We start from the raw sequence: 27093 nt of genomic DNA, 5'->3' as shown, positions 1-27093 counted from the left end.
TTATAAGTGATTGGAATGTTTGATGACAGCCAATGTTATCAAGAATGTGCAGGGCACTCCCTGGTGGCCTAGTGGTTAGGACTCTGAGCTTTCACTGCCATGGCCCAGGTTTAATCCAGCCAAAAAAAAAGACGAGTTAAAAAAAAGGTGTACAGGAACAAGGGCAGATTAGAACATTATTTTCAAGGATTATTTGACAGATTATAACGTGATTTTTAACGTTTATGTGTCTAAACCTTTGACCCAGGAATTCCACTTCTAGGAATTTATTATAAGCGTTTGAGGCAAGTGCTTGGAAAGGACCATGTCGAGGATATTCTTACAGTGTTTATACTTGGAAAGAACCTGAATGTCTTTGTTTCTTTGCTTTTTCTCCTTTTCTCTGTGATTATCATCTCCTAAATGGTCCCATTTATTTCTTGCATGAGTCATTTGAACTGGACTTAACTACAGCTCTTCGGTGGAAATTGGTCCCTATTTGTTCCTTAGATGTGAGATAGAAGAGAATTGTTGTCTTCTTTCTAGACTCCAAGCAACTCCAGTATTCACAGCTAAAGTAATGGGAACCATCTTAACAGAAAACTTTTGGGAAACCTTGGTTTAAAGAAAGCCCTTTTAGGGAAGTAACTACCTTACTTGAATCTTCCAGATGCTCTTGATAACTGAACAGTTTGAGTCAACAAACATTTATTGAGCACTTTCTAGATGCCAGGCCCTATGACCAGATCTGTTTTTCAAGTCACATCTTTATAAACTAATTAGACACTATATGGACTTCTGTCCAAGTCTCCTGCTTTCCTTCTGCAGTTAACATTTCTGTTCTTTAAGTTAAATAAATATTTAAATTTCTAAATTCATGGTTTCTTTGAAGTTAGAAGCTTTAGCAGTAGGTCCTACTCTTTCAACACCAGAAACTTCAGATTATCTACAGGCATACATCATTTTACTGGGCCTTATTTTATTGTGCTTCTCATATGCTGCATTTTTTTTTTTTTTTAACAAATTGAAGGTTTGTGGCAGTCCTGCATCAAGTAACTTTTTGCTTGATGTGCCATTTTTCAACAGCCTTTGCTCACTTTGTATCTCTGTTTCATTTTGTTAATTCTCACAATATTTCAGACTTTTTCATTACTATTTTTATAGTAATCTGTGATTACTGATCTTTAATGTTACCACAGACAGCTTGCTGAAAGCTCAGTTGATGGTTAGGAGTTCTTGGCAATAAAGTATTTTTAAGGTAAGATATGTACATTGTTTTTACAGTGTATTATTTATGCACTGTTATATGTTTTGTTATATATATCATATTATATTATTACACATTACAGTATAGTATAAACATTACTTTTATATGCACCGAGAAATCAAAAAATTAATGTGACTTGCTTTATTGCAATATCTGCTTTATTTCAGTGGTCTGAAACCAAACCTATAATACCTTCAAGGTATATCTGTGTATCTATGATCAGGGTGAATCTTGGCCCCATCTAGTGACATTTATGTTATTCTTCATCGGGTTGAGACTATTTTCCCACCATCTTTGATGACAACTTCTGAGTACTTGCTAAGGCATTTGTGACTGCTTCATGAATGCTTTTTTGTATTTTAATTATACAACAACCTGTAGCTTCACTATCTATAATAAATTTGGAAGGTTGTATTCTTTGGGCAGTTTATTTTCATTAGGCTACTCCCCCTCTTTTTTATTAAAAAGATTATGTTAAATTTTAAAAAGATTTTTAAAATCCTCACTTTTTAATGAAAAAAAAAAAAAAAAGTTGAAGTGTTAGTCACTCAATCATGTCCAACTCTTTGCAACCCCATTGACTGTAGCCTGCCAGGCTCCTCTGTCCATGGGATTTCCCAGGCAAGAATACTGGAGTGAGTTGCCATTCCCTTCTCCAGTGGATCTTCCCAACCCAGGGATCGAACCTGGGCCTCCCCATTGCAGGCAGATTCTTTACTGTCTGAGCAAATAGTATTTTAACTTTTCCTTGTATTTGCCTTTCGTTTGCCAGGATACAGGATTGTTTGTCTTCCAATTTTGTTTCTTATTATAAAACATTTTCTACTTTTTAAACATTGTCTTAACAGCTTTTAAATATCTTGTCATATTGATATAATTTATTTAACACTTTCCCTGATTTTTGCATTTAGGCTGTTTCCAGTTTTTTTTCTGTCGTAAATAAGCTGCAGTTTAAGCATGTAGCTTTTGGTTTTATTGAGTTACTACATTAGGCCACATAAATAACCAACTGTGGAATTCCTTGGTCAGAGAGTATTATGACCTTTATTGATTTTGCCACATAACTGCCATTAAAAGACAAATTGCAAAAAAAAAAAAAAAAAAGACAAATTGCAAGTGAAAATATAAATAAATAGCTTTGTGTTTGGCTTCTGAAATATATGTGGTTTTTCTTAATAAGCCACAGCGTTTATAGATTTGCCTCAACCAGGTGCAACATTAAGTTCAACTGGTGGTCATCAAGGTGTTAATTGAAAAGTAGGAGAGAAGACAGAGAAGGCAATGGCACCCCACTCCAGTACTCTTGCCTGGAAAATCCCATGGATGGAGGAGCCTGGTAGGCTGCAGTCCATCGGGTCACTACGAGTCGGACACGACTGAACGACTTCACTTTCACTTTTCACTTTCACATATTGGAGAAGGAAATGACAACTCACTCCAGTGTTCTTGCCTGGAGAATCCCAGGGATAGGGAGCCCGGTGGGCTGCCATCTATCGGGTCGCACAGGGTCGGACACGACTGAAGTGACTTAGCAGCAGCAGCAGAACCGTCAGACAGTTTAACGTTGTTCCAAATCCCTTCATTGTGTTTCAGACTTGGAGTGTTTAGATTTATTTATTTTATTTCACAGTCTATGCTGGGTCAGTGTAAGGAGCATTGTTGAGATGTGACTCAAATGCTTTTTGTTTGTAACTTCCTTTCTGTAGCCTTTATTGGGGTTTTAAGAGACATTTCCTTTCTCAATTTTTAAGAAAATTTAAGAATGATTTAGGAAAAACATTATATTTTATTCTATTACAGGGGAACATTGTTCTTACGGATTATGAGTACCTAATTTTAAATATCCTAAGATTTCGAACTGATGAGTCTGATGATGTTAAATTTGCTGTTCGTGAACGCTATCCAATTGATCATGCTAGAGCTGCTGAACCATTGCTTACCTTGGAAAGGTAACATGTTTTGTTTATTAACTCATTTCATACTGTATTAGATAGTAAAGGATTATACATCAGGATATGAAAGCACTGTCACATAAGGAAATAATCTGTTTACTTGCGTAAAATAAATTAGGTCTGCTTGAATTATATAAATGTGCACTTGAATGTAAGCAGTTAAGCCTTATTTGGGACTAGCAAGTGTATATTCTTTAATCTTAAGTTTGCTGTTACTTCAGATGTTTATAATTTCTTGGTGAAGTGAGGGGACTTATTAGCTGTTCTTTAAGAAGACAATGGATATCTTGGCAGAGTGTGAAAGGAGATAGAAATTCTGGTTTAGCTAAAAGAAATAGGAATATGGTGGGATAAGGTTCTGACTGCAGCTATAATCTTCTGACTGGAAGACTGCTGACTAAGGCTACAACAGTGGTTTTCAAAGTTTAGCATGCGTCAGGATCACCTAGAGGGCTTGGTAAAATACAGACTCCATGCAACTCCCCCTCTAGTTGTTGATTTAAGTATTTCTGGTGTAGGTCCTGGGAATTTATATTTCTAAGGAGTTAGTAGATGAAGTTGATGCTGATTAGGGGGTTGTAATGGCCCACAGCGTCCTTGAGTTCTTTCTAAATGCTTAATTAGGTAAAGCCATTTCAGGTGTTAAGGTATATTAACAGGGAGGAATAAATTCGGAGATTGGAATTGACATGTACACACTACTATGTACAAAATAGATAGCCAATAACATGTAAAAAGCACAGGGAATTCTACTGTGTAGTGACCTATGTGGGAAAAGAATCTAAAAGAAAGAGTGGATATATGTGTAGGTATAACTGATTCACTTTACTGTACGCCTGAAACTAACACTAAATCAACTATACTCTAATAAAAATTTTTTTAAAAAGATGGAAACACCAATCTCCACAAACTACATTCAACTATTGCATAAAACAGTGTCTTTTCATGTCATATGAGCACACTGATGACAAGCAGTATGACTTAGTTGAAAAAGTATTGGGTTTCTTTGGAAAAGTTGGTTTTGAGTCTCAGCCTGCTGTTCAGGAACCTAGTAACCTTAGATAAGTTGCTTTTATGACTCCCCCCCACCGCTTTGGTTTTACCTATAGAGTAAACTAACTCCTCTTATACTTTAGGATATTTTGAAGATCAGGTAAATAGATGCGTGTCAAAGTATTGTGAATATTTCTGTAAGATCTATTAAATATAAGATAGTAAGGGGTGTGTTAATTTTGTTTCACAGATTGACTGAAATACTAGCCAGTGCACCTAAGGGTGAACTATTGAAGAGAGTTCTTAACCCATTACTTCGTGAGTAATCCTACATAGAGCAACAAAGTGTTTGTAAAATAATATGGTTTTCAGGAATATGTTTAACACCTTCAGATCTAGTTGTAGTAGACATTTAAATCTAGTAGAAAATTAGAACAACTTGATAAATGTAGGAAGGAGTTTAAAATGATCTTTAAATAGAGGTTTATTTTCAAAGAAAGAGAAATATGTTATACTGTATGAACTTTGACCATTACTTTTTAGATCTTATTTAACAGCAATACAGTTATATAAACTAATAGTATGTTATCTAGTACTTGATTGCTAGCTATAGTTTTCTAAGAAATCAGTTGGTTTTTTCAATGTCATAAGCTTTTTGGTTTAATAACCCACTTAGCTTGGCTGGGTTTTCTTTGTTTTTGCTTTTTGATTTTTATTGGTGAGTCTCAGAGCATTCCAGGGTCTGCCTGGTACTGTTGATAACCAGCATAAAGATTTTCCAATAAACTTTTATACTTGAGAAAAGTCATCACTTATCTCTGTATTAGGGAATCTGAAAAGGACATATGAGAAGACAGGTACCATTGATTACTAAGGGAGTTACTCTTCCTCTCCTATGAAATTAGAATGCATTAAGAAGTTATTTTGAAAACTTTCCATTAGTTAGTATAACATGTGAAATTTGTAAGTTTGGATTTTTCAATAGAAAATTTTTTACTCTGTTAATGTGATATATTACATTAACCAGTTTTTGGATGCTAAACCAACCTTACATCCCTGGTTTATAATCCTTTTTATATGTGGCTAAATTCCATTAAATTCTTGTAACTTTTGCACTGACTTCCTCAGGTTTATTGTCTCAAATTTTTATAAGTAATTTCTAATAACTGCTATTTCTGATAACATTTCAAAATAAATAAACCAGTTGTTATTTTCACTGGTTACTGCTATTGAGTAGATGACTTATATTGGGATATACATTAGTATTATATTTTGAATGTGAAATTTTATAGGAAAATACTACAAATAATATCCTTTGCTTTTATAGCCTATGGGCCAGCTCTCATTGAGCATTGTCTTATAGAAACTGGATTCCCTGCCAATGTCAAAGTGGATGAAAAATTTGAAAGTAAAGGTATACGTGCATGCTACAAGTTTTGCCCATTTTTATTTATTTCATTTTTTTAAACCTGTGAAAATTATTTCTGGGAAAAGTAATCAGTGAGTGCGTAGTTTTAAACTTAAAAACAATTTGACCTATGAGTATTCTATCCATATGATATTCCTGACTTTGTACTGTAATGTGACATTTTATCCCTAGTAACATGCAGTTTAATCTCTTGACCTACCCTATTACCTTTCAATTATGAAATACTCTTCCTCCTTCCTCCTAAATTTTTGAAGGGGTTACTGCACTTGAGACAATCTCTGGAGGCTTGAAGGAGTTGAATTATTCACCTTCAGACTCAGCACCTGAGGTGTTTCTAGAAGTAGCATTGTTTATGGATTTTAACTCTGTAAGTGCTTGCTGTGACTACATAATGAATTAGGCTTTTGTAACTACTTAAATTCACTTTCTAGATTAATTAAACCTAAATTAACTTCCAGATTAGAATAATAAAAAATTATAGGAAATATAAGGAAAATGGATGTTTTGGTCTTTGAAACAAGTTTTTATCTGCAGATTCTCATGTAAAATTTAAAAAAAAATCATTTTTGCTATTAATATTTTGGGATTATATATTATTTCTTAAGGTTTAGGGATCATTTTTATGCTGTCAAATTTTTTTGTGAATTTAAAAATATAAACTGAATGTTTGAAATGAATGATTTAGTTTCTGGAGTATATGAATTCAGTGCAGTCCTGTTCAAAATGCCAACAGGTGGTATTGCTAATTTTGGTATTGCACTTCCTTTTTAGAATGAATCTGATATGTGCAATAAAAAGCATATATAAATGTTCAGGAAAACTCTGGAAAATAATAGTAATGATAGAAAATAATCTTTTCATAGATTAAAATGCATTATGAAACTGTAGTAATTAAGTTTTGGAAGAAGGAATACACAGCATAAAGAATTCAGAAACAAGCCCAAATATATGTGAGACTTTAGCATGTGAACAGAGGTACCTTTTAGATCATGAGGGGAAAGATGGATTCAATAAAAGCTGTTGGGACAACAAGCTGACCAAGATATATTCTTATTTAATACATTGATTATAAGCATGAAATAACTAATTTTCTTAAATAACTTTATTATTTCATAAGCACTTTCTATTTTCTGCATAGATGTTTGGTAATAGCTAATGGACAATTGATTGGTACTCACTTTCCTTTCTTATTTCCCTATTAGATATTGAAAAAGTACTTGTTTGTCTACAGAAAGCAGAAGAGTATATGAAAACAACATCCAACTTCAATGGAAAGGTAGTGCCACATAATACTTGCTATATATTGTTGTGGCTTAGATATTAGAATTTTCATTGAAGGATCGGTATATGTAAATTTTTTGTTGTAATTTGGAAATTTAACACCTGTAATATGCTTATTCTAAGGTGGTTTTTTTTTTTAATTGCTGTTGGTTTCTGATTTTTGTTCTGTTCCTTAAATCTTCTACAAAGTACTGGGTCAGTATCAGCACTCCCAGAAGTTTGAGGAATTTGAAGATAATTTCCTCTTAGGTTGATTTTTAGATAGAAAAGCACATTTTAATTTGCCTTCACTTTCCAAAAATTTACATCTTTTTGATTATTAAATATCTGCTGAATTACCTCATATCTTGTTTTTCTTTCCTAGTCCAAGTATAACTTCACTTACAAAAAAGTTTAGGGAAAGTTCTGATTATTATAGCTAAATTCAATCTAAATATACCCTTCACCCAGTTATTAAAATGAACTAAAATTTCCTACCAGCAGTGTGAACCAAAGACTTTTTCTGCTGAAAGTAAAGTGCTTTTGGCTCTTTTAAATTGCAGAACATCTGAAAAATGGAAGAAAAGAGCAAAACGCATATATATAATCCCACTACTTTATCAAATCATTAATATTCATTTTCTTTATTCCCTGTTTTTCTCTTGTCCATGTGAATTAGAATTAGTAGGTTCTAATGATTCTTACTAATCCTTAAAAACATCATTTTGAGAAGTGATGCAATCAATAGACAAATCCTACTGATTATTTTTAACTAGAATAATTTTATAGGCTAATAAAGTCAATATCATTCAAGGAAAGTAAATCTTTGTTAATTATAAATAGAAATTGGTTTTAATGTTGGATTTTTGTAGGGGTATATCATTCAGAAAAGAGAAGTAAAACCAAGCCTGGAGGTAGATAAGCCAACTGAAGACATACTCACGTAAGTGTGTAGGCATGGATCTGTTTGGTTTGGGTGTTTATTAATGTTCTTGAATGTGATATAGTAAATATGTTTTACAGGTATGAGGAATTTCATCCTTTCTTGTTTTCTCAACATTCACAATGTCCATATATAGAATTTGAATCATTTGACAAGGTGGGTTTTCTGATTCTGTTTTTTGACCAGTTAGCATGATATGAATTGTTAGATTAATCCAGCTTCCTTTGAGAAATTGAAAATATTTTTGCTTTATAATCACTATAAATCTGGACATTAAAAATCAGTGAGGTCACAGATACAGACTGTTGGAAAAGTTTGTTGCCACTTTATTTTAAGATGAAGGACCAAAGATCTGAACTTAATTTGATTCTTGACTGTTTAGCTGTATAATACATTTACTGGAAATCTGCTCAAGTTCTTTGAGTGGTGTTATGAAACAAAATGAACTCTAAAATTGTGTGTATGAAAGTTGATGCAGAGACCATATTTTTGGGTTTTTTTTTCAGCTGGTTGATTGTCTTTTTCTTTTTTTGATAAGGCCGTAGATGAATTTTATTCCAAGATAGAAGGTCAGAAAATAGATTTAAAAGCTTTACAACAGGTATGGTATTATTTAAAAACATTTATATTAAACCTTAAGTGTGGTTTATATAAAAACCACGCTTTAATATAATATAAATAGCATGATATTTAATATAATTTATTATATTAAATTTATTTAATATAAAGGCCTTAAGTGTGGTTTGCTGGGTAGGTGATACTCTCATACAGAAATGGGTAACCTTTTAGAAGTAGTATGGGAATGCCCTGATCTCTTGGGATATTGATAAAGGTCCAGGAGAACCGGTGTGTTTTTTTTGTTTTGTTTTTTGCTTTTGGGAACCAGTGTTAAACAGACAAAAACCCCACTCATTTGCTCTATTAGAGTATCAGATACTCTCTAAACCAGAAAATACAGTGACAAGGAGGCCTGTTATTTATTCCCTAGTATGATTTGCTTTATTACAACTATCCAGAGCTTCTCAAACTTTGCTATAAAAGGAATAGTGTTTCAAGGAGGAGATTTTTAAATGGGCCAAAGGAGTGAAAGTGAAGTGAAAGTTGCTCAGTTATAACCAACTCTTTGCAACTCCATGGACTGTAGCCTGCCAGGCTTCTCTGTCCATGGAGCTCTCCAGGCAAGAATACTGGAGTGGGTTGCCATGCCCTGCTCCAGGGGATCTTCCCAACCCACAGATCAAACCCAGGTCTCCCGCATTGCAGGCGTATTCTTTACCATCTGAACTACCAGGGAAACCCCGGCCCGAAGGAGAGGGAAGTGTTTTCAGCACGTGTTTTAAAGTGGTCTTTTGAACCAGACCTTTATATAGTTTGTGTGTATCGTGACTCCGCAAGGAAGGTTTAATACGCTGTGTTTTCCCAGCACATCTGACCATGTTTAAGGGGCTCTCACTGCAGAGAAGTTTTAGAAAATGGCCACAGTCACTCTTGAGTTCAAGGAGATTTGATTTTTAAAAATATTCATAAAATCTTAAAATATGTGTGCAAAAACTTTACGTGAATGCCCGTGTCCTCCCCACCCTCAGTTGTTTTTTTAAAAAAATTAGTAAAAATCAGAATTTCAAAGCAGGGTTACCAGTTACACAGTATGATTGCCACCTGGTGGCAGCACTTTATCAAGTAAACATGTTTAAGGGTAACATTGAATCCCATATTTTTATGTGCATCAGAATACTCAAGGATTATGTTAGCAATTGTTGTACATTCTTTTAAGAGTCACCATTCTTACAATTTAAGTATTTTTAATATTACATCCAGCATGCTCATATTCATTTAGTGGTAATGCTCTGACTATTGTGAAAAATTAGCTCCCATATCAGTAAGTTGTGTGGAACTTAAAATGTAAGTTCCAGGTGATAAAATGCTACACAGTCATCCCTCACTGCCTGCAGTGGATTGTTCCAGGAGCCTCTGTGGGTACCAAAATCCAAGGATTTTTACAAAATGGTATAGTACAATGAATATAGTCGGCCTCCCGTATCTATAGGTTTTGTATCTGCAGATACTGAGTACTAACTATATAAAAGGTCAGATAACTACCATGAGCCTTTGTGTAATAAATTTAGGAAAAAGAATAGATACAAATAAGAGAAATTAAAAACAGCAATAAAATAAAAAGAAGCTATTTTAGGAACTCATGCTAAGGATGCATTCCCCCAAACTTTACATTTATGTCATAGGGAAAAATGTCTTGAATTCTGCCTTGAATAACACAAGGGCATTAGGGGCATATCTTAAATACTATGTAGGGAATGGGAGGTAGATGGTCAGGAGAGGTAATTTTGGAGCATGAAACACTTTGGGGTAGGATAGACCTGGGGAGGTGGACTACAGGGAGCTTCAGCCGGCTAGTAACAACATTGAGGAGGCAGAAGTAGGGGTGGTAGAGTGAGTCTCAGGAGGTAAGAGAGAAGGTACAGATGGTAGAATAAATCTGATTTTTAAAAATTCTGTTTTGTCAACAAAAGGAAAAACAAGCATTGAAGAAATTAGATAATGTCCGAAAGGATCACGAAAACAGATTAGAAGCTCTTCAGCAGGCTCAGGTACCATGTTTAGCTTTCTTTCAGATGCTTTTTCAGAAATGGGAACTTCAACTGGCATTGAAACAAATGTTTTTTTGGCTTATTTCTTAAGGAAATAGACAAACTTAAAGGAGAACTTATAGAAATGAACTTACAAATAGTTGACAGAGCCATTCAGGTTGTTCGAAGTGCTTTAGCCAACCAGATAGATTGGACGGAAATTGGGTTAATTGTGAAAGAAGCCCAGGCTCAAGGAGACCCTGTTGCAAATGCAATCAAAGAATTAAAACTACAGACAAACCATGTAACAATGCTGCTAAGGTAAGTTTGATTCTTAGTTAAGCAGTTAATGTTTATTTCGCTGTTTAATTTTTCACTGTATTCATTAAAACTTTATTTGAAAACTTTTCTTTGAAAATACTGGGAAACATTAATTTACATTAAAATAATGCAACTTTTTAAGTACTGTAGACCATTTATAATTTCATTGAGAAAAAAATTGAAAATAAGAAAGTGATGTCATTGACGTTAGTGAAATACTATTGAATATTTTTAATAGAAATCCATACTTGTTATCAGAGGAGGAAGATGACGATGTTGATGGTGACGTCAGTACTGAGAAAAATGAGACCGAACCGCCAAAAGGAAAAAAGAAAAAGCAAAAGAATAAGCAACTGCAGAAGCCTCAGAAAAACAGGCCATTGCTTGTTGATGTTGATCTCAGCTTGTCAGCATATGCCAATGCCAAAAAGTAAGTCACAAATTTAAGTATAAATTAAATTTATTTTTTGGCTGTGTTGTAAGGCATGCGAGACTTTAGTTCCCTGAACACCAGGGATCAAACCTATGTCCCTTGCAGTGAAAACACGGATTCCTAACCACTGGACTGCCAGGGAATTCCCATAAGTATAAGTTTTAGGTAAAATATTACCTGCAATAAATCTGTTAGGGTATTATGGATAAGAAGTATTATTTTGACTATATATACTTTGGGGTGAAATACTTTTCAGAAAATATTTTAAAACCTTGTGCATTATTTAACTTTTTCATATACAACATACAAAACAAAGTTACATAATGTGCAAAACTTGTTCTTAATTGTTTGAGAGTCTGTAAAATTAGGAATAATGTAAATGGAAAACTAAAGTGTAAAGATTTTATCTAAGATTAAGAGATATATTTTTCTAGGTATTATGATCACAAGAGATACGCTGCTAAGAAAACGCAGAAGACTGTTGAAGCTGCTGAGAAGGTACTTAATATGTTTTAGAGTAAACGTTCATTGTTTTTCTCTGCCTTATTAATTTAATGGACTTAATTATTTCTTTGTAATCTCAAAAATGACAGAATGATCTCTGTCAAATCCCTTATGACTATACAGTGGAAGTGAGAAATAGATTTAAGGGACTAGATCTGATAGAGTGCCTGATGAACTATGGATGGAGGTTAGTGACATTGTATAGGAGACAGGGAGCAAGACCATCCCCAAGAAAAAGAAATGCAAAAAAGTGAAATGGCTGTCTGAGGAGGACTTACAAATAGCTGTGAAAAGAAGAGAGGCAAAAGGGAAAGATACACCCATTTGAATGCAGAATTCCAAAGAATAGCAAGGAGAGATAAGAAAGCCTTCCTCAGCGATCAGTGCAAAGAAATAGAGTAAAACAACAGAATGGGAAAGACTAGAGATCTCTTCAAGAAAATTAGAGATACCAAGGGACCATTTCGTGCAAAGATGGGCTCAATAAAGGACAGAAATGGTATGGACCTAACAGAAGCAGAAGATATTAAGAAGAGGTGGCAAGAATACACAGAAGAACTGTAAAAAAAAAGATCTTCACGACCCAGATAATCATGAAGGTGTGATTACTCACCCTCACCTAGGGCTGGACATCCTGGAATGTGAAGTCAGGCGGGCCTTAGGAAGCGTCACTACAAATAAAGCTAGTGGAGGTGATGGAATTCTAGTTGAGCTATTTCAAATCCTAAAAGATGATGCTATGAAAGTGCTGCATTCAATATGTCAGCAAATTTGGAAAACTCAGCAGTGGCCACAGGACTGGAAAAGGTTAGTTTTCATTCCAATCCCAAAGAAAGGCAATGCCAAAGAATGCTCAAACTACCACACGACTGCACTCATCTCACACACTAGTAAAGTAATGCTCAAAATTCTCCAAGCCAGGCTGCAGCAATACTTGAATCATGAACTTCCAGATGTTCAAGCTGGTTTTAGAAAAAGCAGAGGAACCAGAGATCAAATTGCCAACATCTGCTGGATCGTCAAAAAAGCAAGAGAGTTCCAGAAAAACATCTATTTCTACTTTATTAACTATGCCAAAACCTTTGACTGTGTGGATCACAATAAACTGTGGAAAATTCTGAGAGAGGTGGGAATACCAGACCACTTGACCTGCCTCTTGAGAAACCTGTATGCAGGTCAGGAAGCAACAGTTAGAACTGGACATGGAACAACAGACTGGTTCCCAATAGGAAAAAGAGTATTTCAAGCCTGTATATTGTCACCCTGCTTATTTAACTTATATGCAGAGTACATCATGAGAAACGCTGGGCTGGAGGAATCACAAACTAGAATCAAGATTGCCAGGAGAAATATCAATAACCTCAGATACGCAGGTGACACCACCCTTACGTCAGAAAGTGAAGAAGAACTAAAGAGCCTCTTGATGAGAGAGAAAGAGGAGAGTGAAAAAGTTGGCTTAAAGCTCAACATTCAGAATACTAAGATCATGGCATCTGGTCCCATCACTTCATAGCAGATAGATGGGGGAACAGTGGGAACAGTGACTTACTTTATTTTTCTGGGCTCCAAAATCACTGCAGATGGTGACTGCAGCCATGAAATTAAAAGATGCTCCTTGGAAGGAAAGTTATGACCAACCCTGACAGCCTATTAAAAAGCAGAGACATGACTTTGCCAACAAAGGTCTGTCTAGTCAAGGCTATGGTTTTTTCAGTGGTCTTGTATGGATGTGAGAGTTGGACTATAAAGAAAGCTGAGCGCTGAAGAATTGATGATCTTTTTTTTTTTTTCATTTATTTTTATTAGTTGGAGGCTAATTACTTTACAATGTTGTAGTGGTTTTTGTCATACATTGACATGAATCAGCCATATACAGAATTGATGATGCTCTTGAACTGTGGTGTTGGAGAAGACTCTTGAGAGTCCCTTGGACTGGAAGGAGATCCAACCAGTCCATCCTAAAGGAGATCAGTCCTGGGTGTTCGTTGGAAGGACTGATGTTGAATTGAAACTCCAATACTTTGGCCACCTGATACAGAGAGCTGACTCATTTGAAAAGACCCTGATGCTGGGAAGGATTGAGGGCAGGAGGAGAATGGGACAACAGAGGATGAGATGGTTGGATGGCATCACTGACACAATGGACGTGGGTTTGGGTGGACCCCGGGAGTTGGTGATGGACAGGGAGGCCTGGCATGCTGTGATTCATGGGATCGCAAAGAGTCAGATACGACTGAGCGACTGAACTGAATTGAACTGAATTATTTCTTCTATTTTTAAATGAGATTTTCAAATTCAGAAATACCTTTCAAATTTAATTTTGCTTAAAATGTGTGTATTTCCAGTATTTATTTTCTCCCCTAAGCCTGTCTTCCCCGGAGTTCTCTATCTCAGTAATTTCCCCTTTGCTCAAGTTAAAAATATTGGTGTCATCTTAGACTTTTCTCATATTCAGTAAGTCCTTTTAAATAAAAATGAAGTGATTATTCTCTGTTCAGAATCTTCCAGTTTCTTCCTGTCTTATTTAAGACACTGTAAAGCCCTTCTGGCCCATCAGGTCCTACACAGTCTACTTCCTTTGATCACATCACCTATCCTGTTACGTGGGGCTTCCCTGGTGGCTCAGTCAGTGAAGACTCCACCTGCAGTGCTGGAGACTAGAGTTTGATCCCTGGTTGGGGAGTTCCCCTCGAGAAAGAAATGGCAACCCACTTCAGTATTCTTGCCTGAAGAATCCCGCAGACAAAAGAGCCTGGTGGGCTGTAGTCCATGGGGTCAACAAAAGTTGGACATGATTTGGCAACTGCACCACACAGTTACATATTCTTTCCAACTACAGTGGGATCTTAAGCTGTTCTACAACAGTGGCCCATACTACTTTCTCAGGGCCTTTGCACTTGCTGCTATTTCTTCCAAGAATGTTCTTCCCTCAGATTTTTCGTGGTTGGATCCCCCTCTTTATTCATGTGTCTACTTAAATAAGTCTTTATCAGAAAGGCCTTTTTGGATCACTCTCAGTAAAAATATGACTGCCCTCAATTTCTCTTGACTCTTTGTTTTTCTTGTTTAAAAACATACACCCCAACATATGATTATCTGTCTTCTCTCTAGAATGTAGATTGCATGAACATGGGATCTTTATCTGTTTTATTCATTGCTGTGTCCCAGTCCCTAGAATATTGCTTGGAACCTAGTCACACTAAAATCTGTTAAATGGATGGCCTTCATGACTTAGTTCTATCTTCCTCTCCGCCCTCATTTTTTGACACTTTACCGTGTGATCATACTTGCTGGTCAAGCTGCCCTTTTCCTTATCTTTTTATTCTTTGCTTTGGTAATTCCATTAATCCTTCAGGCTTCAGCCTAAGTGCCATTTCCTCAGAAATACCTTTCACCATAATCAATTATAAATCTAGGTTCCCTTGTTATACTCTTGCAGCATCCTTTGTAGCATTTACCATGTTTATTTGAATAATTATGTATTTATATATCTCTTCTCCTAGACCCCAGTGACTTATTCATTGTTGTGTCTCTGACATCTAGCCCCAAATCTACTGTATGGTTGCACTGATTATCTGGCAAACAAATGAACTGTTTGAAACCCCCCCCCCCCCTTTTTTTGATAGGTCTTAGGCAGATATTTGTTTAAAATCATTTTAATATTTAAGGCAAAGTTTCTTTCATTACTTTCATGTACATGTTGTGTGTATTAATATATAGATTGCGTCATTTTGTGGCATTTAAACTTTCTTGCCCTATCATTACTTGGTATTATTTAAATAAATTTTTCAACAAATTACTTAAAAACTCTTTTCTTATAAATAGGCATTCAAATCAGCAGAAAAGAAAACAAAGCAAACCTTAAAAGAAGTCCAAACAGTTACCTCTATTCAAAAAGCAAGAAAAGTATATTGGTAAGTGTTCGTTTTTAAAATATTTTGTTTTTATCAAGCTTCTACATGCACATTGTTTAGAAAAGCAAGCAGTTCTACAAAGCCTGTTAAAAACCACTGACCCTGCAAACTTTTGCAGCTAGTGGTCTCATAGTTGTAGCATGCGGGCTCCCGAGAGGGCAGGCTCTAATAGTTGCGGCATGTGGGCTCTCTAGTTGTCGCCCATGGACTTCGTTCCTCCATGGCATGTGGGATCTCAGTTCCCTGAGCAGGGATTAAAGCCATGTCACCTACATTGCAAGGTGGAGTCTTTACTGCTGGACCACCAGGGAAGTCTCTCCCTGCTCCTATTGCCTCCTCTCCCAAGGAAACTTTTAGTTCTTTTAGCTGATTGTTTTGCTGCGTACTTCCGTTTCTCTTAGTAATATATTGCTGCCTAATTTTTCTGTTTTACACTCTATTAATAACTTCCCGTTATGGAAAGATGAAGATTTTATTCTTTTCATTTGTGCTCCATTACATACACACACATCACCTAGCTTCTCAATATAGTTATAGCATAATTTTGTCAAGATTGATATTCTGTATTAAGAGTTTTGCTGCCAAGTTGCTTCAGTCATGTCCGACTCTGTGCAACCCCATAGACGGCAGCCTAACCAGGCTCCTCCGTCCATGGGATTTTCCAGGCAAGAGTAGTGGAGTGGGTTGCCATTGCCTTCTCCGATTAAGAGTATATGGATATTTAAATTGTAGTCACAGCTGGATCATATAGTATTCTGCTTTCTTTTCCTTTCCTGCTCAGCATTTTATCTTCCCTGAAGTTAATGATTGTATTGTTTCATTTGCTTTCTTTTTCTTTTGTTCTTAATTATGTTCAAATTCTCTTTCAAGTATGTTCAAACAATTGAAATCTTAGCAGTATCATCTCCTTGCAGAAGTCTCCACTGGAGCTTTTTGATCTACTTTGTTCTAGATGGTTTCTCTAAGCATTTTTAATTTTCCTTTGATGATTATTCTGCAAGTTCTCTTTAATCTCTCTCTCCTGAATCTCAAACTTCCTTTTTCTTTGGTGATGGACTGTGTGGTTTAGAAACTTCATGAAAAGGGGTATGTAAGAGGTAAAGCTTTGAGGTCTCCAATGTATAAAAAAATTATTTTACCCTTAACAGTTTCGATGGGTATTGAATTCTAATTTGAAAATGTTTTCCTCAGACTTTTGAAAAGGCATTTCCATTGTCTTAACTTCCAGATTTGATCTTGAAGTTTGGTGTCATTTGACAGTTGAATTTTAATAGGAAACTTGTTTTTATCTTTCTGTAAGCTTCTGGATCTTTTTTGTTTTCTCTTAATTTTCCAAAATTTCACAAGAATATAGTGAATATGTTGGTGAGGATGTTTTTTTCCTATGCTGGATAATTTGTGAGCCTTTTTCATTTGGAAACTGAGAAATTTTCTTGAACTTTTTCTTAGAAAATGGCCCACCCTCTGTTTTTTGTTTTGCGTTCTTTTTCTTACTTTCTAAAAGTCTTATTTTGTACATATGGGACTCCCTCAACAGTTCTCCAGTTTTACTGCATTGTTTTTTTCCATCTCTCTCTCTTTGTTGTGTATTCTGAGATTTTTTTTCAACTTTATCTTCAATCCTTCCATTGAAGTTTTTGATTTTCTATTTCTTCCTATCATGTTTAAATTTTGAGCCATTTTTGGTTATTTCAATGTTACTTAAAAAACTTACTGTTTTTTAACAGTACATTTCTTTATAACTGAGAATAGTTTTGCTGTATTACATTTTATTTAGTATTGTTTTCTTAACAGGTCTGTCTTCTCCAAGTTTCTTTTTTTTTTCTATTTTTTTAGTTCTGTCTCCAGTGTTCACTTGTGTTAATGTCTGGTGATCCTTGACTGTCTGCTCATGTTTTCTAGTAGAACAATAAAATGCTGATTGGAAGTTCTTTGTGGTTTGTTGGACTTGTAAAATAATCTGTGTTGTCCATTTTCTGTGCAACTCTTAATGTCTTTTTGTCACTTCTTTTTGCCTCTTCAGCTGGTCTCATTTCCTAGAAAAGCTTCTTTTGCTTATGCTTGTAAAGTGAAGACTTGGCTGTCTCCGTTTTAGGAGCCCAGTGGAAATAATAAGCTAGAGAGTCTTAGTATCCAGTATTTCATACATTTACTTAATTGCCCTATTTTTACATATTAATATATATAATTTGTGATTTATTTCCCCTAGTCCAGGAATCCTCTTTGTACCCTTTTTAGAGATTTAATTTCTGGCTTTTCTGTTAGAATGTTGAAGGGATAGTTACCACCATGTTCAAAGCTGGAAAGATCTAGGGAAGTTGTTACTTCTTAATCAGATTTTTAGCCAGCCTTTCCGTTTTAAACTTCATCTTAAACCCTATTTCTAGCAGTACTTTGTGCTTTTTATGGGTCACACAAGTGTAAGTTGATTTGTTTCTTGACTTTTTGCACCATCAGTTTAGGATTCAGCTTCTTGAGTCGGCTCACTTGTCCATTTATTTTCCAGCTTTCAATATTTTTTTGCTTTTTTCTTTTCTCTCTCTCTAACATCTCTTGAATATCCTTGACCTGTAATTTTCATTTCTCATAATGCTTTTGTTAGCTATTGATACAAGATTATATTATCTCATAAAACAACTGAGAAGTGTTCCTTTGTCAACTGTCCTTGATGGAAGTCATCTGAGATTTTCTTTATGGGAAAGTTTTTCATTACAGATTCAAATTCTTCAGTAAATAATAGGACCACTCAGATTTTCTAGTTTTGGTTAGCAATGCTTTTCTAAGATGTTGTCTATTTTGTCCAAAGTTTGAAATTTATTGGCAAAAAGTTTATAATATCCAACTTAACCTTCTTTTCTTTTTTTTGGCTGTACCGTGTGGCATGTGGGATCTTAGTTCTCTGGCCAGGGGTCAAACCTGTGCCCCCTCTAGTGAAAGCGTGGAGTTTTAACCACTAGTTCATCAGGGTCGTCCCTCCACTGAACTTTCTAACATCACTAGACTCTTTAATTACTTCTCCGTTTTCATTCAAGAATTATTTGTGCCTTCTCTTTTTCTTAATTAAACTGACCAGAGGATTTTCAGTAGTATTAGGATCCTTAAAAAACTAGTTTTTAACTATTGATCTCCATATTATATATGTGCTATTTTAATAATTGTTTTCATCTTTGTGCTTTTCTATGGGTTTTTTTTTTTTTGCATTTCCCTTTCTGATTTCTGGAAACAGAAGCTTAGTTCATTGCTTTTTTTTTCCCCTCCCTCAGCTTCTTTTCTAATATGTTTAAGCAATAAATTTATATCAACATGGCTTTATCTGCATCTAAAGCATTTTGTTGTTTAGTATTTTCATTATCTTTCATGTCAAGATACATTCTCATTTCCAGTGTGATTTCTCCACCCGTGTGTTATTTAGAAGTATATGTCTTACTTTCTGAACATATTGAGAGGGGGATTGGTTATATTTTTGTTACTAATTTTTAGCTTAATTTGTGTAATAGAGATGATATTCTGTACCTCAGACATTTGATGTTTGTTGAAACTTGTTTTCTGGTCCAGTCTATTTATACACAAGCTTTATTTATAAATGTTTCATGTATAATTGAAAAGAATGTCTTTTCTAGAGTTATTGAGTACATTTCTTTAAATATCAAGTCATGTTTATTAATCATGTTCAAATTTTTGGCACCTTTGATTCTTTTTAATGATTGTTTTTCCAATTACTGAGAGATGTGTCGAATATTGTACAATTATGGATTGTCGCTCCTTTTACTTTTGCATTTTTACTTCATATATGTCAAGGCTATCTAGTTAGGTATTACTAATGTAGAACTGTTTTATCTTTTCAGTGAATTGAGCCTTTTATTTTAATGAAATGTCCTTTTTAACTTACATCTATTTTATCTGTCTATGCGAGATGTTCAGACTGTTTCAACTGGTTTTGGTTTGTGTTTGCATGGTATTATCTTTTGCCATCATTGTATTTCAACATTTTTATATCCTTATGTTTTAAAGTATATATATATTATTTTTTTCCCAGTCTGATAGTCTTTGCATTTTACCTGGAAAAATGACTGTGTGTGTGTGTTAGTCACTCAGTCATGTCCAACTGTTAGTGACCACACGGACTATAGCCCACCAGGCTCCTCTGTCCATGAATTCTACAGGCAAAAATACTGGAGTGGATTGCCATTCCTTTCTCCAGGGTATCTGCCCAATCTGAGGATCGAGCCTAGGTCTCTTTCATTGAAGGCAGATTCTTGACTGTCTGAGCCACCAGGGAAGCTCCAAGAGAATTGACTATGTTGATACTTAATACAATTTCTGATATATTTTGGTTTAAATCTTCTGTCTTACTGTTTGCTTTCTATGTGTCATGTGTCATTCTATGTTCTTTTTTGTCTTCCTTATTGCTTTCTTTTGATTAGTTGACTTTTTTTTGGCCTGTTAGTTATGCATTCCTTTGCTAGGATGATTACAAAATACATCCCTAATTTACCTTTCTCATCCTTTTTGTCCTTATTGGGTATATGTCATTTTACAAACCTTTTTACCATCAGTGAGAAGTGGTTAAATCCATAGTACATCCATTCAGCAATGAGGAAAATATATTTTTGAGAAAAAAAGATGCAGAACAGTGTGTTGTGTCTAAAAATGAAAAGGTTTAGAATAAGCAGTTTATTTTAGCTTTTTTATATATAAAGAAATACTTGAGAGGGGTACATCAGAAGCTAATGGCCCCTTGGTCAGTAGCAGTGGTAGAAGATAAAGAGATGTAGGATCTCTCAATCTACATTTCTATATAGTCTTAAATTTTGAACCATGTATATGTATTACTTAATAAAAAATCATTTTAGAAAATAAGAGTAGAATCCTGCTGCTTTTATATTTGATGTGAGAGTTTCGTTTAATGCCTGTGCTCAACCTGTCACTTTTTTTTTTTTTAATATATATTTATTTGGCTATGCCAAGTCCCTTAGTTGCAGCATGAGGGGTCTAGTTCTTTGACCAGGGATCGAACCTGGTCCCCCTGCATTGGGAGTACAGAGTCTTAGCCACTGGACCACCAGGGACGTCCCCAATCTATCATATTTAGCCAGAAATTTTAAAATTGTAGGTTAAATCATAAAAAGATGATCCTACTCATCATATGTAGCATAGAAATATTTGTGTTCATCTCATTTTCTAAATATCATACAAATATACACTCTTCACTTAAAAAAAAAAACACCTTATTTTGTATTGGGGTGTATAGCTGGTTAACAGTGTTGTGGTAGTTTCAGGTGAATAGTGAAAGGACTCAGCCATACATATGCATGTATCTGTTCTCCCTCAATCCTGCCTCCCATCCAGGCTGGCACATGACATTGAGCTGAGTTCCATGTGCTATACAATAGGTCTTTGTTGGTTATCCATTTTAAATATAGCAGTTACACTCTGTTTTTCTGTGTGGTATGTATTAACCATGAAAACCCAAGTTAATTTGCTTCTTCAGAAAAGTTGTAGTTTTACACTTCTGATGACAATTTTTGGTTTTACGTATTTTAAGTGTAAAGAATGTCATATATGTAAACATTCAGTTGATTGAGGACAGGATGGGAAAACAATTTTTCTTTCTTACCTGCAGTCCCAAAGAATATCCAGTGCCCCACTGAAAGAGAGCTAAACCTAGGGACCAGGTGACATTTTGTGCTTTTTGTAATTCATTGTTACAACTTCAGTCTAAGACTGTCTATATGGGAAGGAGATAAAGAGAGAACATTTTTTTAAACATAATATTAAATTGCTTTCTACTAAGACTGTCTTAAGAATATCCTAAGGCAATTTATTACAAGTTTTCAGTAAAATTGAGCTTGATATCTTAAGAAAAGAAACTAAGCCATCAAGTTGTCTTAACCTACATGTAGGAGAGCCTTCTGGTTCATTTTGTTAATTAAAAGGATCTGAATGCAGGCAACTATGAAGGGGAAAAAATGTTAACTTTTTCCTTTAAAATTTGGTAGGTTTGAGAAATTCCTCTGGTTCATTAGCTCAGAGAACTATCTAATTATTGGTGGACGAGATCAGCAACAGAATGAAATAATTGTGAAAAGATACTTGACACCAGGTAAGTAAGATTAAAATTCGAAAGAATTTTCTCTTAAGTAATTGGATTGGTTATCTCAATATTAGGTGTACATTTTCATCTTGTACTCCTTTGTTTGACAGATTTAATTGGTAGTTTCATGGTTTATGGTGGAATATGTGCTTTGATACTTAATTCTCATTTTAAGTGAATATTCCTAAAGGATTAATGCTGAGGTAATCTGTAGTATTAGATTTCTGATTTTCTGCTACATTAACAAAATAGCTTTTAATTCTCCAAAGTGGCTGTACATCAGATTTTTTAAAGCTTAATTTTTAAATGCTGAAGTTTGTAAACATTTTACACATTTAGAAACAGGGCTTCACCCCTGTGTGTAAGTCCTCTCATTTGTTTTTGTTTGCTGATAACCATCACTTCACTGTGGCTGAACCCTCAGTATGGGTATCAGAAATCAATAATCAGTATCAGAGCTAATGTTATGTCCTTTGAGGATCCAGAAGCAGGAAAGAAAACAACAGGGTTCAGTTACATGGTACCCAGGGCTTGCTCTCTGTCTTCTCTAACTCGATTCATTGTGAGCTGAGCCTTTCATGGAACTAAACAGTGGCTGCTCACTTTTTCTGTTAGAAACCAGGCACTTTACTTTTCCCTAGTTTACCATCTTCCATGCATTCATCTATTTCCTCATTTATTCATTTGTCATCACACATTTCAGAATAAAACTAGAAGTCCTTATTGTGGCTTACAGGGTTCCTGGCTTCTTCTCTAGTCTCATTTCTCACTTGTCTTCAGTCTGGCTTCATGATTGTTTGTCACATTTGTCAACCCTCTGTGGTTCTCAGGACCTTTGCATTTGCTAGGATGACTCACTCATCACCAAGTTTCTCTCACCAATCAGCAGGCTAGCCTGTGCTCGCTTATATGGTAACTCAGCAAATTTTTGAGAGGAAAAAGAGGAAGCATACAAGGCCTGTCTAGGCCTAGACTGGGAACCGGCCTTTGGTCATGTCTGCTACATTCTCTTCGTCAAGGGGTAGGCCCATATTTGAGTGACAGGGGAGTGGACTCCACTTCCTGATGCAGCTTCAAGGTCATAGAGCAGAGAGGTGTGGATGGAGGGAGGGAGAAGAACTAGGACCATTTTATCTGCCTTATTAGCATAGCTCTCCTCTGAGGAGGCCTATGAGAAACCCTCCCACAGGTGGGAGATGGTCTTTTCTTTCTTTCTTTTCTTATACGTTTTGGATTTTGAACCCTTTAAACAATAAATAAACAATTTCAACTTAAGCAGAAATAAGACTTACAGTAGTATTTGTTTGTTTTAAAGGGGACATTTATGTCCATGCTGACCTTCATGGAGCAACTAGCTGTGTAATTAAGAATCCAACAGGTAATGTAATTCACTCTGTTATTCAGAAGTTTAGTCTTTTGTTTGAACTATTTTTAGTATAAGAGAAAAAACACTAATAGAGATAAGGGACACTTTATAATGATGTTTCAGTCCATCAATAAGATACAAAGTAGAAATAAAACAGAAAGACTATAGAGAAAATCAATAAAACCAAAGCTAGTTCTTTGAAAAGATTAATAAAATTTATAAACCTATAACTATACGAACTGAAAAAATAAGATTCAAATTCCTAAAATCTATAGGACTTTTAAAGAAGACTGAACATCAATCCTTCATAAACTCTTCCAAAAGACAGAAGAGACAGGAACTTTCTAACTCATTCTTTGGGACTAGTATTACCCTAATAACAAAACCAGACAGACATCACAGCGAAGGAAACCAATGACCAATGTCATTTATGAATAGAGACACAAAAATTCTCAACAGACTATTAGGAAATTGAATCCAGCAGTAGATTCTAAGGATTATACATATGATAAAGTGGGATTTATTCCCAGGAATGCAAGGTTAATTTAACATATGAAAATTAATCAGTGTAATACAGTATATTAGTAGAATAGAGGACAAAAACCACATGATGATCTCAACTAATGCAAAAAAGCCTTAAAGCCTTTGGTAATAATCTAGTACTCATTTGTGATAAAAATACTCAACAAACTAAGAATAGATGGACACGTCCTCAAGTTGGTAAATGACATCTATAAAAAATCCATAGCTGAAAATCATGCTTAATTGGGAAAGACTGAGAGCTTTCCCCCCAAGATCAGGAATAAGATGAGCACATCTGTTGTTGCCACGCTTCTACTCAACATCATATGGAGGTTCTGAGTAGGCCATTAGGCAGTGAAAAGTTTAAAATATCCAAATTGTTAAGGAACAGATAAAAGTGTCTCTGTTTGCAAATGGCATAATCTTATATATTTAAAACCTTAAGGAATCCACCAAAAATTAGTTAACAAGTTCAGCAGTATCTAGGATATAAGGTCAATATATAAAATGTCAGTTATGTTTTTATATACTAGTAATGAGCAATATTAAGAGGAAATTAATAAAATATCCACTTGTAACAACATTGAAGAAGAATAAAATATTTAGTAACAAACTTACCAAAAAGTAAGACATACACACCAAACTACAAAACATCATTAAAAGAAATTAAAGAAGATCTAAATAAATGGGAAGATTTCCAATGTTTATAAATTGAAAGTCTTAATATTGTTCTGATGGCAGTATTTCCCACACTAATCAACAAATGTGGTGCAGTCTCTCTCACCATTGCCTGTTTTTGCAGAGATGGACAAAATTCATCCTAAAATTCATGTGGAAATGCAGAGAAACCAGATTAGCCAAATCATTCTTGAAAATGGAGAACAAATTTGGAGTCCTCACACTTCCTCAAAACCTCCTACAAAACAGCTATCAGTGTTGTATCAAGACAGTGTGGTATTGGTATGAGAATGAACTGATAGATTAATAAAGAGAATTGAGATTCCTTGTTTATAGTCAGTTGATTTTTAGCAAGGGTGCCAAGGCCATTCAGTAAGGATAGAATAATCTTTTCAACAAATAGGGCTGGGGAAATTAATATCCATGTGCCAAAGAATGAAGTTAGAAATAGGAACTTCCTACCACTTATAAAAATGAACTCAAATACATCATAGACCTAAATTTAAGAGCTAAAATTCTAAGACTGTTAGAAGAAAATGAGGTGTAAATCTTCATAATATTGGCTCTGGAAGTTATTGGCTTTGGTGTCATTTTAGATACGACACCAAAAGCATAAGCAACCAAAGAAAAAAATGTAAATTAGAGTTATGCAAAAACTAAAACTTTAATTCAGAGGACTCTATCAAGAAAATTAAAAGACACTCCACAGAATGGGAGAAGATATTTGCAAATCATTTACCTGATAAAGGACCAATATCCAAAATACTCTGGAACTGTTTTGACTCAACAGTAGAAAGGCAATTTAAAAATGAACAGTTATTAAAATGTCAAATAGATGTTTCTCTAAAGATATACAAGTAGCCCACAAGCACATGATAAGATGCTCAGCATCATTCATCAATTAAGGAAATACAAATCAAAACCACAGTGAAATGCCACTTAACACCCACAAGAACATTTAAAAAACACAGTGGAAATTCCTAGTGGTCCAGTGATTAGAATTCCAAGCTGTCTGTGCTGAGGGCTCGGGGGTTCAGTCACTGGTTAGGGAAGAAAATTCCACAAGCCACACAGGGTGGGGAAAAATCCAAATAAAAAAGCCAAAAACAGTAATGAGTTGGTGAGGTTGTGGAGAGACTGGACTCTTTATACACTGCTGGTGGGAATGGACAATGATCTAGCTGCAATAGGAAATAGTTTGATAGTTTCTGAAAAAGTTAAACATAGAATTTACCATGTGACCCACTCCTAGATATATACCCAGGATAATTAAAAATGTGTCCAAACTTGTTTGAAAATATTTATAATAGCCAAGAAATGGAAATACCCTGTATCTCTGTTGTTATTGTTGTTTAGTGACTAAGTTGTGTCCCATTCATTGTGACCCCATAGCCCACCAGGCTCCTCTGTCCATGGGATTTCCCAAGCAAGAATACTGGAGTGGGTTGCCATTTCCTTCTCCAGGGGATTTTCCCAATACAGGGATCAAACCTGAGTCTCTTGCATTGGCACGTGGATTCTTCACCACTGAGCAACCAGGGAATCCCCAACCTGTATCTCTGTCAATTGATTAATAGATACAATGTGGTATATCCATAAAGTAGAATATTAGTCAGTCTTAAAAGGAAATGAAGTATTGACAAATGCTCTAACATGAATGAACCTTGAAAACATGCTAAGTGAAAGAAGCCAGGTATATATGATTCCATTTATATGAAATTCCAAAATAGGAAAATCCATAGAGACAGAAAGTAGATTAGTGATTGTCAGTGGCTGGGAAAAATGAAAAGTTACTGTTAATAGATAAAGAATTTATTTTGCAGATGATGAAAATATTCTGGAATTAATGGTAATGATTATAAAGCTTTATGAACATATCAAAGCTCAGAATTATATACTTTAAAAGTGAATTTTATAGTATGTGAGTTATATCCTAGTTTTAAAATATTTGAATTCTTACTTAGGGGTCTGTTAATATGGTCTTGATTTTTACTTTTTAGGCAATATAGTAATTCTGGCAGTCTTTAACTGTTAAATAGGTTTTTCTAAATTATCCTTTTTAGAATGAGGTTAGAATTACTGATAAAAATGAAAGGATATTTTCTGAACTTATTTACTTAGACCATTTAAAAACCTGTTGTATAAATACATTTTTTAAATAAAAATAGTAACTTCATACACTACTGAAGTTAAAGTGTGCTATTGTTATTTAAAATACAAGAGAAATGAACCTGTCATCCTGCATATGGTTTCCATGTCTTGCTCTAGAAGGTCCGTGCGTCGGTACTGAAACATCGTGGTATTGTTGTTACAGGAGAACCGATTCCCCCGCGGACCTTGACTGAAGCCGGCACGATGGCTCTTTGCTACAGTGCTGCTTGGGACGCTCGAGTTATCACTAGTGCTTGGTGGGTGTACCATCATCAGGTAATAAGGGTGGTCCCGTTTCTTAATTTAGTGAGAAGGGTGACTGTGTTCCAGATTTTGAGGGTATGGAATGATCAAGGCAGAGTACCTTGTGATGGAGTTGACATTTTGATATTGAAGAAAAATATATAGTGGCAGGTAACAAAGTTTTTTTAAAGCATAGTAAGGGGATAGAGAGTGATACAGGCTACCATTTTGAATATAGTGTCAGGGAAAGCCTTTCTGGAAGGGTAAGATTTGAGCAGAGACTTAGAACGATCCATGCTCTATCCATGGGATGGACTGTTCCAGTTACGACTGGCACACTGACCTAAAAGGTCTTTCACCTGTTCATCTTTGTTGAAATTTTCTGAATTCTCTCTGGCTTTTCCTGTAAAGTAGGTTATCAGTGTTTTTTCTTTTCTTTTTCTATACCCTTGGTTTTAG

General features: G+C 35.0%; 1 protein-coding gene across 4 annotated transcripts in view; it reads left to right on the top strand.

The window, feature by feature from the left end:
- NEMF (nuclear export mediator factor) overlaps positions 1-27093 on the top strand; it is a 50695-nt gene that overhangs the window by 5556 nt on the left and 18046 nt on the right. For all 4 annotated transcript variants that reach the window (XM_065940355.1, XM_065940354.1, XM_065940353.1 and 1 more), the window contains exons 5-19: positions 3047-3195; positions 4442-4509; positions 5519-5605; positions 6823-6896; positions 7753-7823; positions 7904-7979; positions 8362-8424; positions 10352-10429; positions 10521-10729; positions 10968-11159; positions 11597-11660; positions 15492-15580; positions 21580-21683; positions 22990-23052; positions 26555-26667. In XM_065940355.1, the coding sequence (XP_065796427.1) occupies positions 3047-3195; positions 4442-4509; positions 5519-5605; positions 6823-6896; positions 7753-7823; positions 7904-7979; positions 8362-8424; positions 10352-10429; positions 10521-10729; positions 10968-11159; positions 11597-11660; positions 15492-15580; positions 21580-21683; positions 22990-23052; positions 26555-26667 (1500 nt within the window). The remainder of the gene's footprint in view (positions 1-3046; positions 3196-4441; positions 4510-5518; positions 5606-6822; positions 6897-7752; positions 7824-7903; positions 7980-8361; positions 8425-10351; positions 10430-10520; positions 10730-10967; positions 11160-11596; positions 11661-15491; positions 15581-21579; positions 21684-22989; positions 23053-26554; positions 26668-27093) is intronic.

Source organism: Muntiacus reevesi, chromosome 7 (genome assembly GCF_963930625.1).
Source record: "Muntiacus reevesi chromosome 7, mMunRee1.1, whole genome shotgun sequence".
NCBI lineage: Eukaryota > Metazoa > Chordata > Mammalia > Artiodactyla > Cervidae > Muntiacus > Muntiacus reevesi.
The sequence above is the reverse complement of the archived record's forward strand: the minus strand, read 5'-3'. Positions and strand labels throughout refer to the sequence as shown.